At 43.8% G+C, this 14,695-nt stretch overlaps 1 protein-coding gene across 1 annotated transcript in view; it reads right to left on the minus strand.

Annotated features, from left to right (window-relative positions):
* The window catches only part of DRD4 (dopamine receptor D4), a 35,367-nt gene extending 24,291 nt beyond the window's left edge, over nt 1-11,076 (minus strand). The window contains exon 1 of the mRNA XM_082216270.1: nt 9,695-11,076. Coding sequence (XP_082072396.1) covers nt 9,695-9,952 — 258 coding nt within the window. The 5' untranslated portion in view covers nt 9,953-11,076. The remainder of the gene's footprint in view (nt 1-9,694) is intronic.
* Between the last annotated feature and the right edge of the window lie 3,619 nt (nt 11,077-14,695).

Here is a 14,695-nt window from a genome sequence, read left to right on the forward strand (position 1 = left end):
TCACTCACAAAACTCCTCATTTCCTCCCCAAGTTTTCTTCAATTCAATGGCCAAATTTGTGCTGGAAGAACCTTTCTCATTCACTGTCACTGGTAAACAGTTGGGACTCAGAAACTCTTACCTAGGTAAGCCCAGGTGAGCCTTGGACTCACACCCTCCTCCTTCTCTGCACTGGTGCAGCTTTTGCATAACAGATTGTCATGTTATCTGAATTGACAAACTATGGTCAATGTTCATTATGATTTGTTTGAAACAAGCCGTACTGAAGTCACTGAGTCAGCAGCTGGCAAGGCTTACTGTCACCTCTCAGTTAAGAACCCTCAGTTGACCCTTTATAAAGGTTTGGAGGAAGATTTGCACATGGGGGGAGTATTAGTGAGAACTTCTCAAGGCAGATCAACAGATTGCCTGTAGCCATTTCAATCATTCAACAGACTTTTGAAGCCAGTCCAGAAGAGCAGGACAGCAGATAAATAGATTCACTGGAAGGTACAAGTTGAACCTTTTTGTTTAAACTAGCTCTCAGCTCTTAGGGTACCATACATTTTTGTAAAAGAGGTGTGGCTTATGATGTCTTGGAGATGTTGATTCTGCCCTCCATTCAGAAGCTGGCAGAGAGATACTAAAAACCTTTTGAGCATAATCAATTTATGAGTCCCCATGGCATTTTGCCACCCTTCTTTTAAGATGCCAGAGTAATGCACGGAGACACTAGCAGCATATACTCAGATATGCATTACATTCACACCTGGAATGTGTTTTAGACATGCATTCTAGAAGGGTACAGTTGTCCTTCTCTTTGGGGATGAAGTTTGCAGGTATTTAAAAATGTCACATTGGGTATAATGTATAATTTTGGCTTCCGATGCTTCATACTAGGACACCTACCAGTGGTATGATGTCACAAAGCTTGTTCAGTTTTAGAGCAATGTCAGTGGCAAAAAGGCTTGTTGCAGGCACTTGGAAAGCTTCACATCCCTTAAGGCACTCAGGTCTGGCACAGTTAACTGATGGAAAGAGGAGGAATGGTCTATAGCAAATCTGATAAGCTACAAACCTGTTGAGATACTAGGAAACAACTGAGGGAATGGATTGGGAACCTGTGGCCCTCCAGAGCTTGCTAGGCTACATCTCCCATAATTCCTGACATCTGTCTATGCTGGCTGTGGCAGATGGCAGTTGTAGTTCAACAGCATCTGAAGGGCCAGAGCTTCCTCACCCCTGACTATGAAGGGCACCAGAACATAAGAGACTGATAAATTCCTCATTTATCAACTTTGATGCAACCGTGCTCCCTTTGTAAGAGAAAGTTTGCATACAGAGGGTTGCAAACTGCACTCCTCAAAATTATTTTTTTCCTGTACAGTACAAGCATTGGGGGAGGGCCACAACCCCAAAACTGGAAGTTAATTTTAAAAAGGACAATACCCTGTATCAAATTTTGATTGCCCTTATGCAAACACACCTGATATTATTTTGTGTACATCCTATTGTCCTATCATGATAAAGCAGGTAGGTAAAACAGATAAAGGACCCCTGGATGGTTAAGTGCTGTCAAAGGCGACTATGAGGTGCAGCGCTCATCTCGCTTCAGGCCAAGGGAGCCGGCGTTTGTCCACAGACAGGTTACCTTCCCACCACAGTGGTACCTATTTATCTACTTGCACTGGTATGCTTTTGAACTGCTAGGTTGGCAGAAGTTGGGATAGACCAATGGAAGCTTACCCCGTTGCACGGATTCAAACTGTTGACCTTCTGATCAGCAGGCCCAAGAGGCACCGTGGTCTAAACCACAGCGCCATCCTCTCCCCAAATCTACAGGTGAGCCAGGAGGGTGCACTTCAGCAAGGGAAGCAAGTGAGAGCTGTTTCAGGACCCTGGACAGAGGACAAGGAACAGATTACATGTTCCACAGAGAACATCAAAAACAGAAATGATTATTTCTAAGACAACATAGAAAAAGTCAGGACCATTCAAACACAAACACACACACACTGCAAATTGTACTCATTATGTAAACATACACAGAAATAAAGTAAAATAAAATAGCCATAAAACAGCTTCTGAACACAATATTAAAGCGCGATGAAAAAAATCTAACTTGACAACCTAACACAAATAAGCAAAACAATTGTTGAGTCAGACTATACTTCTCCAGCTCTGACCTCTTGCTGTGGCGTACACAAAACCTTAGTGGGGCATCTACTCCAAAGTCCAGCATTCTGTCATCTCTACCAGGGATGTTGCCTATGTTAACACACTAGCTCTTGGACACAAGTTTATCAGTTCCTTGATGAAACTAAGCTAGGATGGGGGCAGCTATGAACTGTGGGGGTCTAGACTCAGAAACTTGAGAGAAATGGTGGTGTGTGTTCAGGCCCAGTGTTTCCTCAGTTGGCATCAATGACCTCTTGGTCTCTGTTTGTGTCATTGCTAGATTTCGTAAGATAAAGACACCTATGAAGTCAAAGGAGATGCACTTCACAATTGGTAAGGATTTCTATTCAACAGAATGTGACTGCCTTATTATATGCAGCCCAATATAACAAATATATTGCATGCTGAGTAAATTAAAAAGAAGAAAAGAAATAAGACTAAACATGATACTGTTTTCTGTAGAATTGGGAACAAGAAAGCCCACCATTAGGCTGATGAGACTTTCCTTGTTGAATAACAAATCAACCTTCACTTGTTAAAGAGTGTTATTGTGTCCCCTCCCAGCAAGCAAAATGCACCAACCCCCCCCAAAAAAAACCAAGAGGGGAATCGCTTAGCCAACCACTGGTGATTCACTCTTCTTTCCTAATGAATTGTATTAAAATAAGTAGCTAAGTGGTTAACCCTGGTTTGACTGAATAGGCAGCAACAACCCAGCAAAAGCTTTAATATTGAATTGACTGCCTGCTGGCATCACCTTTCATCCAAAACTAATAGAATCCACACTGGAGATGATAGAAAGGGCTACTAGGATCTTAATGGAGAGAGAAAATCACCCCACAGTGCTCTAACGACTCCAAATGGTTTATAGCAGAATTTGTGTGCTCTTGACAGGAGGAAATAAAAGAGACTACAGGGATATCGGCAGAGCTGACAACCCTTCTGGTCTGATTGCAACCCCAGAGGCATTGTGTAATTCTAATAGAGTCCCTGCTCCTGGCATGATATATAAAGAAACACATACATCAAAACAAAGGTGATGTTGCTGTGTGAGGTCTATAATTTTAGATCTCACAGGTGAGAGGAAGGAAAAATCCCTTAAAGCGTTCAGAAGCTGGGGTCTGGTGTAGACTAACACCAGTAACCATGGAGTTGACTATGGGATCACTACCCCTTGTTGTAGGGATGGTTAGACTGTCTTGCACAAATTTCTACTCCCCATGGACTTTAAAGCACCAGAACTAACTGTGGTTAGCACTAACCAGAGTAACCTTTTACCAGGATTTAAAGCTAGTCAGTATATCCAGATTCCAAGGAAACCTAGTTATTGCTAGCCATAAAAAAATCTGGTGCCAATGAGATCCTTAACTCTAGTTATGACCAGTGGAGCAAGGGAAAGAATTCCTGCTAGTGATGAGCTGTGAAGGGATTGGGGTGGGGAGGGAGGAAGCTAAAAAGCATGTTACTCTGAAGACCTTTCCCAGACTTGAATGTGGTAAAGCCACTGCACAGTGTTAAATCAGCACTAGCTCCAGAAGGCACATAAAAATAACTCAAGATCTTGACATTATACCCAGATGTTCAAATCAATCTAATGATTTATGCATCTTACAACTACAGATCTCCATCTCCTGTTTGTTCACTCCTTCACTGAATGATAAGCCTCTGGTGAAATGCTCTCATTATGCTCAAATTATAAGCATTTAACAACTGCTTCTACTTCCAAATATGGGGTGCTTCCATTTTTATGTTCCCATTCCTAGATTTAAAAAAAAACCAAACTACTGGGTTAAAGCTTATTCTTCTGATATGCTATCAGTGCAGCATGATCCAATTGCTGAGCACTGTGGGAATTACCGTACTGTAGCTTTTTTGCAGTCCACAAAGCAGAATCTGGTACACTTCGGGAGCAACTGAGAAAGGGAGGGTTAAAAAAGGCTAATATCACCCTGAAGTGGTCAAAATATGTATCATTATATCTAACTGTTCAACTTCAAATATTGTACAAGTGAGGAAGCTGTTGCACCTAATAGTTGTGCAAGGGGAAGGCAGCTAGCAGCACAACCAATGTTTGCCGTCCCCTCTTCCCCCTACAAAGGGGGTGTCTAACCTTTGGCCTTCCAGATGTTGTTGGGCTCCAGCTCTCATCAGCCCCAGCCAACATGACCTACAGTCAGGGATGATGGAGACTGATTTGTAATCCAACAACATCTGGAGGCCACAGCCTCTAACTCCCAGCTATGGTTGGTTGGCATCCGTCGAGAGACAATGGAGTGTGCCTCTGGGGGGTGAAGTCAAAGCACTGCATTAGCAGCATCAAAGTGACATCCCTTCCCCTCCCCATCTATAAATGATCATTTATTGAAATTATTGTAGTTTTTCCTTCCATAAGACATCTCTTGTATTTTCCATCTGAGGCACCAAATTTATTTCTACCATGGGATGATTGGCACCATCATAATAAACTAATTAGGCTCATTTTTAAACAAGAGCAAAACCGGAATCTGATCACCAACCTTCATTAGATTTTCAGTGAGCTAAACCTGTCACCAACAAATTATTCACCTTAAAATAATCATTAAAAGCTATGATACAATTGCTGGAAATATTTAAAATATTATTGCTACATGGTGAAAAGCCCAAAGAAGGGGAAGGATGACTGCTTTCAAGCATCACTTGACTGAAGAAGTCACAGTGGCATATGTCTAAAGGACAAAGCAAAGGTAAGAACCCCCCCCCTTAAAAAGGGTCATAAGGGTCATAAATGCCCCCAAAATGCAGCTCATAATTTTTCTTGGAGCAATTAAACTAAATCTGTCAGATTAAGGCAGCAAAGAGATTGAGGAACATGGCCAAAAACCTATGTGTGTTGTCACTGCATACCAAAGTTTATTTGCAACGCATGCATCCCTCTTTTCCTTGGCTATTTTGCCTTTCCCTATCGGTTGGGCAAAGCGGGTTCTGCCTATCACAGGGAGGCACATTTCTGTTCACTGTGCTGCAGCTTGTGGAGAACCTTCATTGTACAGACATGTTGTGTCCTTAATGGGCACAAGAAACACCGTTTTCAAGGAACACATGGGTCGTTACATCAATATTGGGCTACCCTGAATGAGGTGGGCAATCCTCACACTTCAGTAGGACAGGGAGATATCTCTAGCTTTCTAAACAGCTTCACATCACATCACACACACAAATTTTGGAAATGTATGTACTGTACTTCCATACAGTACATGTCTTCGCCAGGGTTTTATGCCCTTGTTGGAATATGAACACCTGCCAATTCAGCAGAAAACAGCTACGCTCTGGAGGCTACAGCTCCTCTTCCTTTACCATGTGTTGTATATGCTATGACGTTGTATATCTCCTAGTACAGGCCTGTGTAGCCTTTAACTACCAGCAACAAATTTAACCTTTTTTTTTTTTGAGGTGCTACCTGCCCAGAAATGTGAAAACAGGGAGCCTGTCAAGTACCTTGGATGCGACAATAGATGGGTAGTTGGCTACATTCAGCCTTATAGGTTATGAGTCGTGCATGTTTGCTCCAACACTTCCCTGCAGTGCCACAGTTCCCAAATCATCCAAACACTCCCATCTTTTCCAGGCCCTGTTCTGCGGCCGACTCTCTACTTCTAAGTCATACTAATCTCATAAAACATTTGGAAATCCTGCCCGCCTCTTGCTCTGGATTTTATGTGATGCATACATGTGTGGGTCTTCTAACCCTGTGCTCTACCTGTGTTCATAGATTTTGAGCACCACTGACTGCTGCATATCTATTTGCCCTGGGATGTTTGGGAAATTCCATTGAGCACCTCTCTTTTATGTAAGCCATGCTCTCCTGGTAACTTTTGAATATCAGTGTTTCAGGATTCAAAATCTTTCTCAGCAATTCGCTGAGTCCTATAATGGCTAGTTGATACAGGTTTTGCATTCTGTATATAATCAGTCAAAATAACTCCCTACCCTCCTTGCACATCACAGGTTTCATGGATGTTACTACTTCAAACTTTGCTGAAACCATATTGTCATCAACATTTTGCAAATGGAAAAATGATAAAGTATCTCAAAGGGTCAGAGATACAACAGAACCAAGGACTCAATAATGTGTTCCTCTAACCACTGTTTCATTATTTGAAACTGAACAATATTAGACAATTTGCAGAGAAAATCAGTATGAGTCTTTAAGAACTGCACATGCAACAGAATAGAGAGCTAAATACAGACTTGTGTGCTTTAAAGCAGAGATACACGAGGATCAAAAGCTGGTGGATATTATTTTCCAGTTTATTTCAATGGACTATGAGATCAGGGATGCGGGTGGCGCTGTGGGTAAAACCTCAGCGCCTAGGACTTGCCGATCGCATGGTCGGCGGTTCAAATCCCCGCGGCGGGGTGCGCTCCCGTCGTTCGGTCCCAGTGCCTGCCAACCTAGCAGTTCGAAAGCACCCCCGGGTGCAAGTAGATAATTAGGGACCGCTTACAAAGCGGGAAGGTAAACGGCGTTCCATGTGCTGTGCTGGCTCGCCAGATGCAGCTTGTCACGCTGGCCACGTGACCCGGAAGTGTCTGCAGACAGCGCTGGCTCCTGGCTTATAGAGTGAGATGAGCGCACAACCCTAGAGTCTGTCAAGACTGGCCCTTACGGGCAGGGGTACCTTTACCTTTATGAGATCAGGAGCCAAGCAAGCATTACCCAAAAGCTGCATTCACTTGCATGTAAATGGGAAGAATGTTTTAGCTCAAAAGGCTTCTTTTCTTCTTTAAATTAGAGGTACCCTTGGAAACATAAGTGCTTTTTTCATCTAATAACAGCCTGCTAAGATAATGGATAATAATAGGGTGTGGTATGTGTCGCATCACTGTTTCTAATTCATATTCTAATACATATTTCTGACATTCAATCTACTCCACATTTAGCTCCTCTCACACCTCTGCCTCACAAGACTTCCATTAACTCCAAATGACTTTGAATCAGATCTAAGAGGGAATGGCACACCTACTTTGAACATTAATTCTTGGTTATGCTGTAAAACAGAAACCTGTAGCAGGCATGCATGCACACATATCAATGCCCCACAAAATAACCCCTAGCAAACAGCAAGGCAAATCATCCTAATTCAAGCTTCCCATGAGTTTTATCTTCCTCAGATGCCACACAAATTTTCAGTGACAAAGAAACCAAAGCTAAACAAATGTTCAGCTCTGGAACAATTTGCTTTCCAAATCTGCAAGAAGCACTTGAATTTCTGCTTCATCTGCCATTTGGGCTTATCTGAGATCCACCTGGACATTGTAAATCTCCCATGTATCAGTTAGCTCACTTAACTAGCACTAACAGTGCCCTCGTTTATCTCAACTTCTGATTTTCCAAATGTTTTGCATGAGATCAGGACAGAGTGGCAAAGCTAGATAAGTTTAGATCCTTGACTTAATGGTCTTATAGGCACCCACCCACCCACCCCCAAAAAAGGTGGCTGTGTATATTACATCATCTGGTAATACTTCTCTACTTGCCCTCCTCTGCCATTCCATGCTGTAAAGCTGATTGTACATTCCTGACACGTTAGGACAAAAAGCAAACAAAAAACAGTTTGCCAACCCTGATTAGTTTCACATTTTGAACTCATTTAAATCATAACCCCGCTGTGACTGCAGGAACAAAATGGAGCTCATTTGTGCTGCCCTGATGGTAAAGGTGTTTGCATGAAAATAAGCAGCACGTTTTTGTAGAAAGAGATAATATATTTCTTGAAGTAAAAACAATAAAATGACTAAGTATGTGTCTGCCTGTCTGGTCCCAAGTACATATTTTGTTTAATAAAAGAGGAAGGAAATAAGAAAGATGTTGCAACAATGACCATCACCCCCGGTTGGCTCTAGCACGCCCGTAGAAACCCCAGTGCCATTGCCACCCCCACCTGTCATTCTCTGGGTGTTCCTCAGTGAGCAACCTTGGCTGAGGAGCCCTGAGCTTCAGCCCTAAGATCCAGCCCTAGCTGCAACCACTGTCCACACACTGCTTGCAAACTACCCAAAACCACAAAAGTTTAGGCTGCATTCCTTAGCAGATGTCCTAGAACCTTGGTTGAACTTCTTCAGGAGTAACCTTATGTTTAGTTTCAAACCATGACTATGTAACAGTGTTTATGCTACATAAATCCATAATGCCCCATGCTGCTGAAACTTGGATAGAAAACACATTTCGTTTTATTTCCTAGCTAATTTCCCCAGGTTATAAAGACACTTGCAACTTTAGCATCAGATTCTATGGTAAAATTGTTGCAAATTAGCTATTTAAGATTAGTCAGTATTGAGGAAATGTTGGACTTGGACCAAAGAGATCTAAGCACAAATGCCACTTCTATAACAGACATACTGAATAGTTTGGACAAATCCCCTACTTACATACCTCCACTCCTCATATGTTAAAAAACCCAAACGCTACTGTCACAAAGAAGAACTACCGTATTTTTCTGTCTATAAGACACCCCCATGTATAAGACGCCCCCTATTTTTCAGGACTCTGATTTAAGAAAATGGAGGGAGATGGCCCCCGTGTATAAGATGCCCCCAAATTTGGGACATTATTTTTTAGGGGGGAAACCTAGTCTTATATACGGAGAAACACGGTATATACCCACAGATGACATAGTAAAACAACCCATCATCATCAATAGGCCATTGCTCCTGTATCACCGTAGTCCTGACAATATTCAACCAACGCCCAGACCTGTGGCTGTGTAATATGCCTTTATCCACCTAGCATTACATATTGAAGTGCCAACAATCATACCGTTAGCAGAAAACTTCAAAGAAATTAGGGCACCACAGAACTGCGGCATCTGTTCTGGTCTGAACACATTTGCACGGGTCTTTCTCAACCACTAGACAGGCTCAGTCTGTGCTGATGCTCTGCCTGCCTCACTGTCTCTCGCAGGCTCATGCAAGAGACACTGTCCGCACAGCAGCTACAAAGATTACAATGTAGAGGTGTGCTCTCTGCTCCCAGTTAGCCCCGCAGGCTCACCTAGACAGCACAACACCCCCAAACTCCATGAAGTCCCACAGCAAGTCCCTGACAACTATGTGCAAGGTCTAAGCACTGAAGCAACATTTCACAGGATTTCCATTACAGGATCCCAAACATGCCCACAAGGCACCACAAGCTCTCCTGCAAAGGCTGCCCTGTGGCATTCAAATCTGCAATAGTCGACAAGGATTTGGGGACCTTTTGGAGAGTTGTGGGAAAGAGAAATCCCGTCAGGTCCTGCTTTTCTCCTCCTTGGGCAACACTAGGACGCAGCAAACGGCACCTACCTTGAAATCCCCTCCTGCTGCACAACTCTCTTTAAAGTCCTGGCCACTCGTTGCACCTCACCTTCTGAAGTATATATAGTCGTGCTTCAAAATAAGGGATATTTATTAACATAGGTGGTGCCTGCTCCCACCCCTTCAAATAAAGGTTGCATGGGAAATTACCTTCGCGAGGGGGAAAGAGGAAAGCGAGGCGAGAGGAAAAGGCGATGGACTTTACCTCTGAGAAGACGTAGAGAGGCAACACGAGGATGGCCAGGAGCAGGTCTGCCACGGCCAAGCTGACGATGAAGTAGTTGGTGGTGGTCTTCAGCGCTTTCTCGGTGCACACGCTGAGGCACACCAGCAAATTCCCGCTGATGATGAAGAGGATGAGGAAGACGCCGAAGACCAGCGCGGCGAAGTTGTAGTCCGGCTCCTCTTCGGGAGTGGGGCAGGCGTCGGTGGCATTGAAGGCGGGGGTGCTGTTGGCCCCCATGGCTCCCGCTCGCCGCCCTTTCCCTTAGCACCCGCGTCCCGCCGACGGTCGCTTCTGCGCCTGACGAGCTACAAGGCCAAAGAGCTTCACGGGCTCATGGTCCCTAAACGGCAGGGCTCGGCTGGCGAAAGAGAGTCACCTCGCCTGGGCGGGAGCCAGCGCCCAGGCTGCCCCACTCCATCGCCGAGCCAGGGGAGCGATCCCGGCGAGCAAAAGGCGGCAAGAGAGACGCCGAGGCTCGGCGCCGCCCGGTCCCTGCTCGCGAGGGGCTTCTCAGCAGCCGGCGCGCTCTGCTTCTCGCCTCGCCGAGGCGGCGCGGCCCCTTTCCCGAAGTTTTCTTTCCCGCTCGACCCTCGCCAGCAGCCGGACGGGAAGAAGGAAGAAGTCCTCGAGGACTAGAAGAGGAAACGCGTCCGCGCGCAACGCACGCGCCGGACCCTTGCAATTCCCGCTCACTTTTCTCTCCCGCTCGAGCCCAGCTCTGCTGCCCCGGCGCGAGCTACAAGTGGGTCACCTCGAGGCGAGGAAAGCGAGCTGACTGGACAGAGGGAGGGCGCTCTGACGGGGAGGCCGGGCTGGGCCGCGCGCGAGGAGCCGACGGCCAATCAGCAGCGCCCTCCGCGGCGCAATCCGGGCACAAGTGGGGAGCGGGAGACCCGTGGTTCCTGCGCCTCGCAACGACTGGCAGGAGTCCCAGGCGACGTCGCGCCAAAATCTGCCACCTACCGCCCAGAGACCCGCCAGCACCCTGGTTTGAGCGCTCGCACGTGCAGCTCCTTAGAAGGTTTCTCAGGGCACGAAGTCGCCACAGGGAACCTGAGGCGTTGCCAGACAATCGGGAGGTCCCGAGAATGTCTGTTTTTGCGGGATTCCCACCCAGGGCAGTTACCGCGGTAGATGTCGCCTCGTGGTAGGCTTCCTACAAATCTGATAAAAGGGAGAGGGCAGATAGCTACTGGCAAACAGGGTCAGGGAGAAGTCTGCAAATAAAAGCATTTTCTCCCCTCCCGGAGTAAAGTTGCCTAGAATGGCTGGATGGCTCGTGATGGACAACCTTTCTGCCTTTGACATCTTTCAAAACTACTGGTGGATAAATGCAGCCTTGCTGCACGAAAATGCATTGCCTTCCATACACTTTTATTTTTCCCCCTTTTAAAGTTGGGTGAAAAAGTTCACGTTCGCAACCTTGCATCTATGGGAGACTGCAGTTGTGTTGCGTCATTCCTGACATCACAGATAATATCCAGCAGGTGCCTGTGTGACACTGGTGCAAACTATACTCCAAAGAACAATTGCAACAGGCACCTCTGTGGCAAGATAAATAGCTTTCTCGGGGAAGATAAGCACACAAACTCTATATGTACAAAATATAACATGTTTCCTAGCACATTCAGCCTTCAAACAGAATATCCTAAGGCACAGCCAGGAGCAAAGATGTGTGGACTTTGCAGAGCAAATGGATAACACTATGATTAAAAACTGATAATCATTTTTACTATGTTAAAGGAAGTTCCTAGACCCGATAGAGACAATATTTTCTGAGAATGGGGCATTAGTGCTCTAAGTTCTATAGGGCTGGATTGTCATGTTTAGGGCTTCAGTGTAATTGGTTAATTTAAAATATTTAAATGGAGTCGAAATATGCCCTTGAATGATCAGGTAGCAAATTTTGAAGAAACACTCTTAATTATTTTTAATGCAAGTGCTTACAAAAACTGTGGGTGGCAGACATGGGCGTTAGTAGTCAGGATTTTTGTTGGGGTGGGGCAGCCAAAGTGGTGGCAGATGTTGCTGTGGCTTTAAGAAGGTGTGTTTCTCCTCCTGTCCTGCAGGAGGGAATGTCTCATCTAAGACCGTGCCTGCTGTGAAACAGGAATTCATCATCTAAAAGCAAAGGAATAATGCTTTTATTATTTTATTCATGAATGCAGATTTAATCAAATAATTATAACTTGTACGGTTAATGAATAAACTAATAAGCTTATCAGTTGAAGGACCAGAAGCACAATAAGTGATGAAAATGAAAGTGCAGCACTCATGAACTGAGTTGTGCAAAATCACAAGAAGAATGTAAATCCAGCTAACGTTAATTTAAAAATTAATTTAATGTAGGAGTCAAAATTGCAAAACATTTTTGGGGGTCTTTACTTTGCTGGCATAGAGTCTGAGTCACTTCGCACGGGCAAAGGGTCTTAACCCTCAGTCCCCCTTGGAAATTCTGGCACTCCATTTGTTTCTTCCCTTCTAGAACAAAATGTGAAATGGTCATTGCAAAAAAAAAGCACTTTGTGGAAATGACCTTTTTATCGCCACTCTTGTAGGACAGAGAACTTGTTTCTTTACAAGTAGCATCATGGGAATTAATGGATTCCTCCAACCCCACCACTTAAGAGAAGAAGCTGGAACAAATGATTCCCTTAACTATTCTGTCCAAATAACTTTTGGGGAAGATTCTTGTTTGTTTGTCTGTCTGTCTGTCTGTCTGTCTGTCTGTCTGTCTGATTAGTATCTGAAGGTTTTTGTAGGCTACCTTTCATCCAAATGTATCCTGGGAGATGGGGCTCATGTTAGGGAATTATGGTAACATATAATTATGTAATGGGTAAAATATTATCCCCAAAAATCAGTTATTAGGGATGGAACACGCCTTCCTTTTCTTTTCAGCATATGGTTATGAAGGAGATGATTTTCCTAATTACCCCTGTGCTATGGTCTTTGGAGACCTATCAGGTATTATTTTGAATAATGTGTTTACCCACCTTTCATGATCACATACAAATATGACTTTCCATTTGGGGGCTCTGTAGAGCCATGTGGCAGGATTTTACTTCTATTTCTATCAGTCACATAGGAAGCTGGTATAGTGTGATATAGTGGGAACGCACAGGAGTTAAGAGGTAGAAAATCCCTAGGCCACATCTCATCTCTGCCAATTAAAGTCACTAGATGGGCATAGGCAAGCCTCTATCTCTCAGCTTTAGCCTCACCCCCCCCCCAACAGCAAGAGAACAATAACGCTGACCTTGCCTTGTTGTTGCAAGGATTACAGAGATAATGTATGTGAAGTAGTATCCCAAGACAAATTGCCAAGAAAATCCAACACGGTCACAAGAAGAAACAACATTAAAACACAAAAGTGCATAACATAGTAGCAAACAAAAACAATACTCTACCCCCCCCCAACAGTTTAAAAGACCATAGATTGTTTAATTAATCAAAGGCCTGGGAGAAGAGGAATGTTTTGCCCCTATACCTAAATATATGTAACAGAGGTGGCAGGGGAACCTCCCTGGGGAGAGCATGCCACAAATGGGGAGCCACTGCAGAAAAGGCCCGTTCTCGTGTTGCCACCCTCCAGACCTCTCATGGAGGAGGCACACAAAGAAGTGCCTCAGAGGGTGGCTACAGGGTCTGGGTCAGTTCATATGGGGAGAGGCAATCCTTGAGGTATTATGGTCCTGAGCCATTTAAGGCTTTATAAGTCAAAAACAGCACTTTGTATTGGACCCGGAAACCATGGTGGATAAAAATCAATTTTTACAATAATAATAATAGGACTTTTTAAAATTTAAAACAGATTTTTTTTTATTTAAATTGGATTTTTAAAATAAAATACTTTAGGAGGAAAAATCTTTCTAAAGATAGTTTTCTATTTAAGTTACATTATGGTCCAAAGGCTATTCATCAGGAAATAAGGATTTGTTTTAAGTTTTCCCATGCTAAAACTCAGTCCAAGGTGTGTTTTTTAAAATCGTTTAACCACATCAGTTAGCAAACATGGATACATATGCTATAATATTGTTTTAGTTAAATTGTTTAACTTTTTATTAAGGAAATGATAATTTTTCTCCTTCCAGTCAAGTACAGCAGAAAAATTGTCCAAATATAAACAGTTAACTTATTAAACCTCACAATAATTTCATAATTATCTGTCAATGTATTTCTAATAATAATAATAAATAATAATAATTTTTTATTTATACCCCACCCTTCCTGGTTCAAAAACCGGGCTCAGGGCGGCTAACAACAAATTTAAAACACTTTAAAACACTTAATTAATTATAAAAGCAGCATAAAATACAGTATAAAAACATGAATAACAATAAAATTCAAAAATCAAGATCAATTAGATAATCCCCAGCGCTAGCTGGCTGAATTGGTCCTACTTGGGCCAGTGAGGAGGCCAGGGGAGAATTAGCTGTGGGTTCTCAGAGCGGGTGATCTGCATAAAAGGGGAGGGGGAGGGAAGAGAAGGGAAATAAAAGATCAGGCTAAATTCAAATTAAAGGCCAGGAGGAATAGCTCTGTCTTACAGGCCTGATGGAAGGAATTAAATCCTGAAGGGCCCTAGTCTCATGGGACAGAGCATTCCACCAGGTTGGAGCCATCACTGAGAAGGCCCTGGCCCTGGTGGAGGATAGTCTGACTTCCTTAGGGCCCAGGACCTCTAAACTATGATTTAAACCATAGTGATTTAAATCAAGTCTTGCTGACTAGTGCTTTAAATCGTGATTTAAATCGATTTGATTTAAATCAAATCCACCCTGCCGGAAACTAATTGGTCACAACAATACAAACACAACACATAGGCTAATAGTTAGTAGATAATATATTGCAAAATATTGCAACACAGGGTTTTTTTTGGGGGGAACTAATTGCTGGCCAGTGCGGTCAGGCCAGGATTGGGGTTACATGCTCAAGCCATCTTGCCCCAGTGAGCAACCCGGCCACTGAATTTTGCAC

The sequence above is a fragment of the Podarcis vaucheri genome, assembly GCF_965113315.1.
Source record: "Podarcis vaucheri genome assembly, chromosome: 1".
Lineage (NCBI taxonomy): Eukaryota > Metazoa > Chordata > Lepidosauria > Squamata > Lacertidae > Podarcis > Podarcis vaucheri.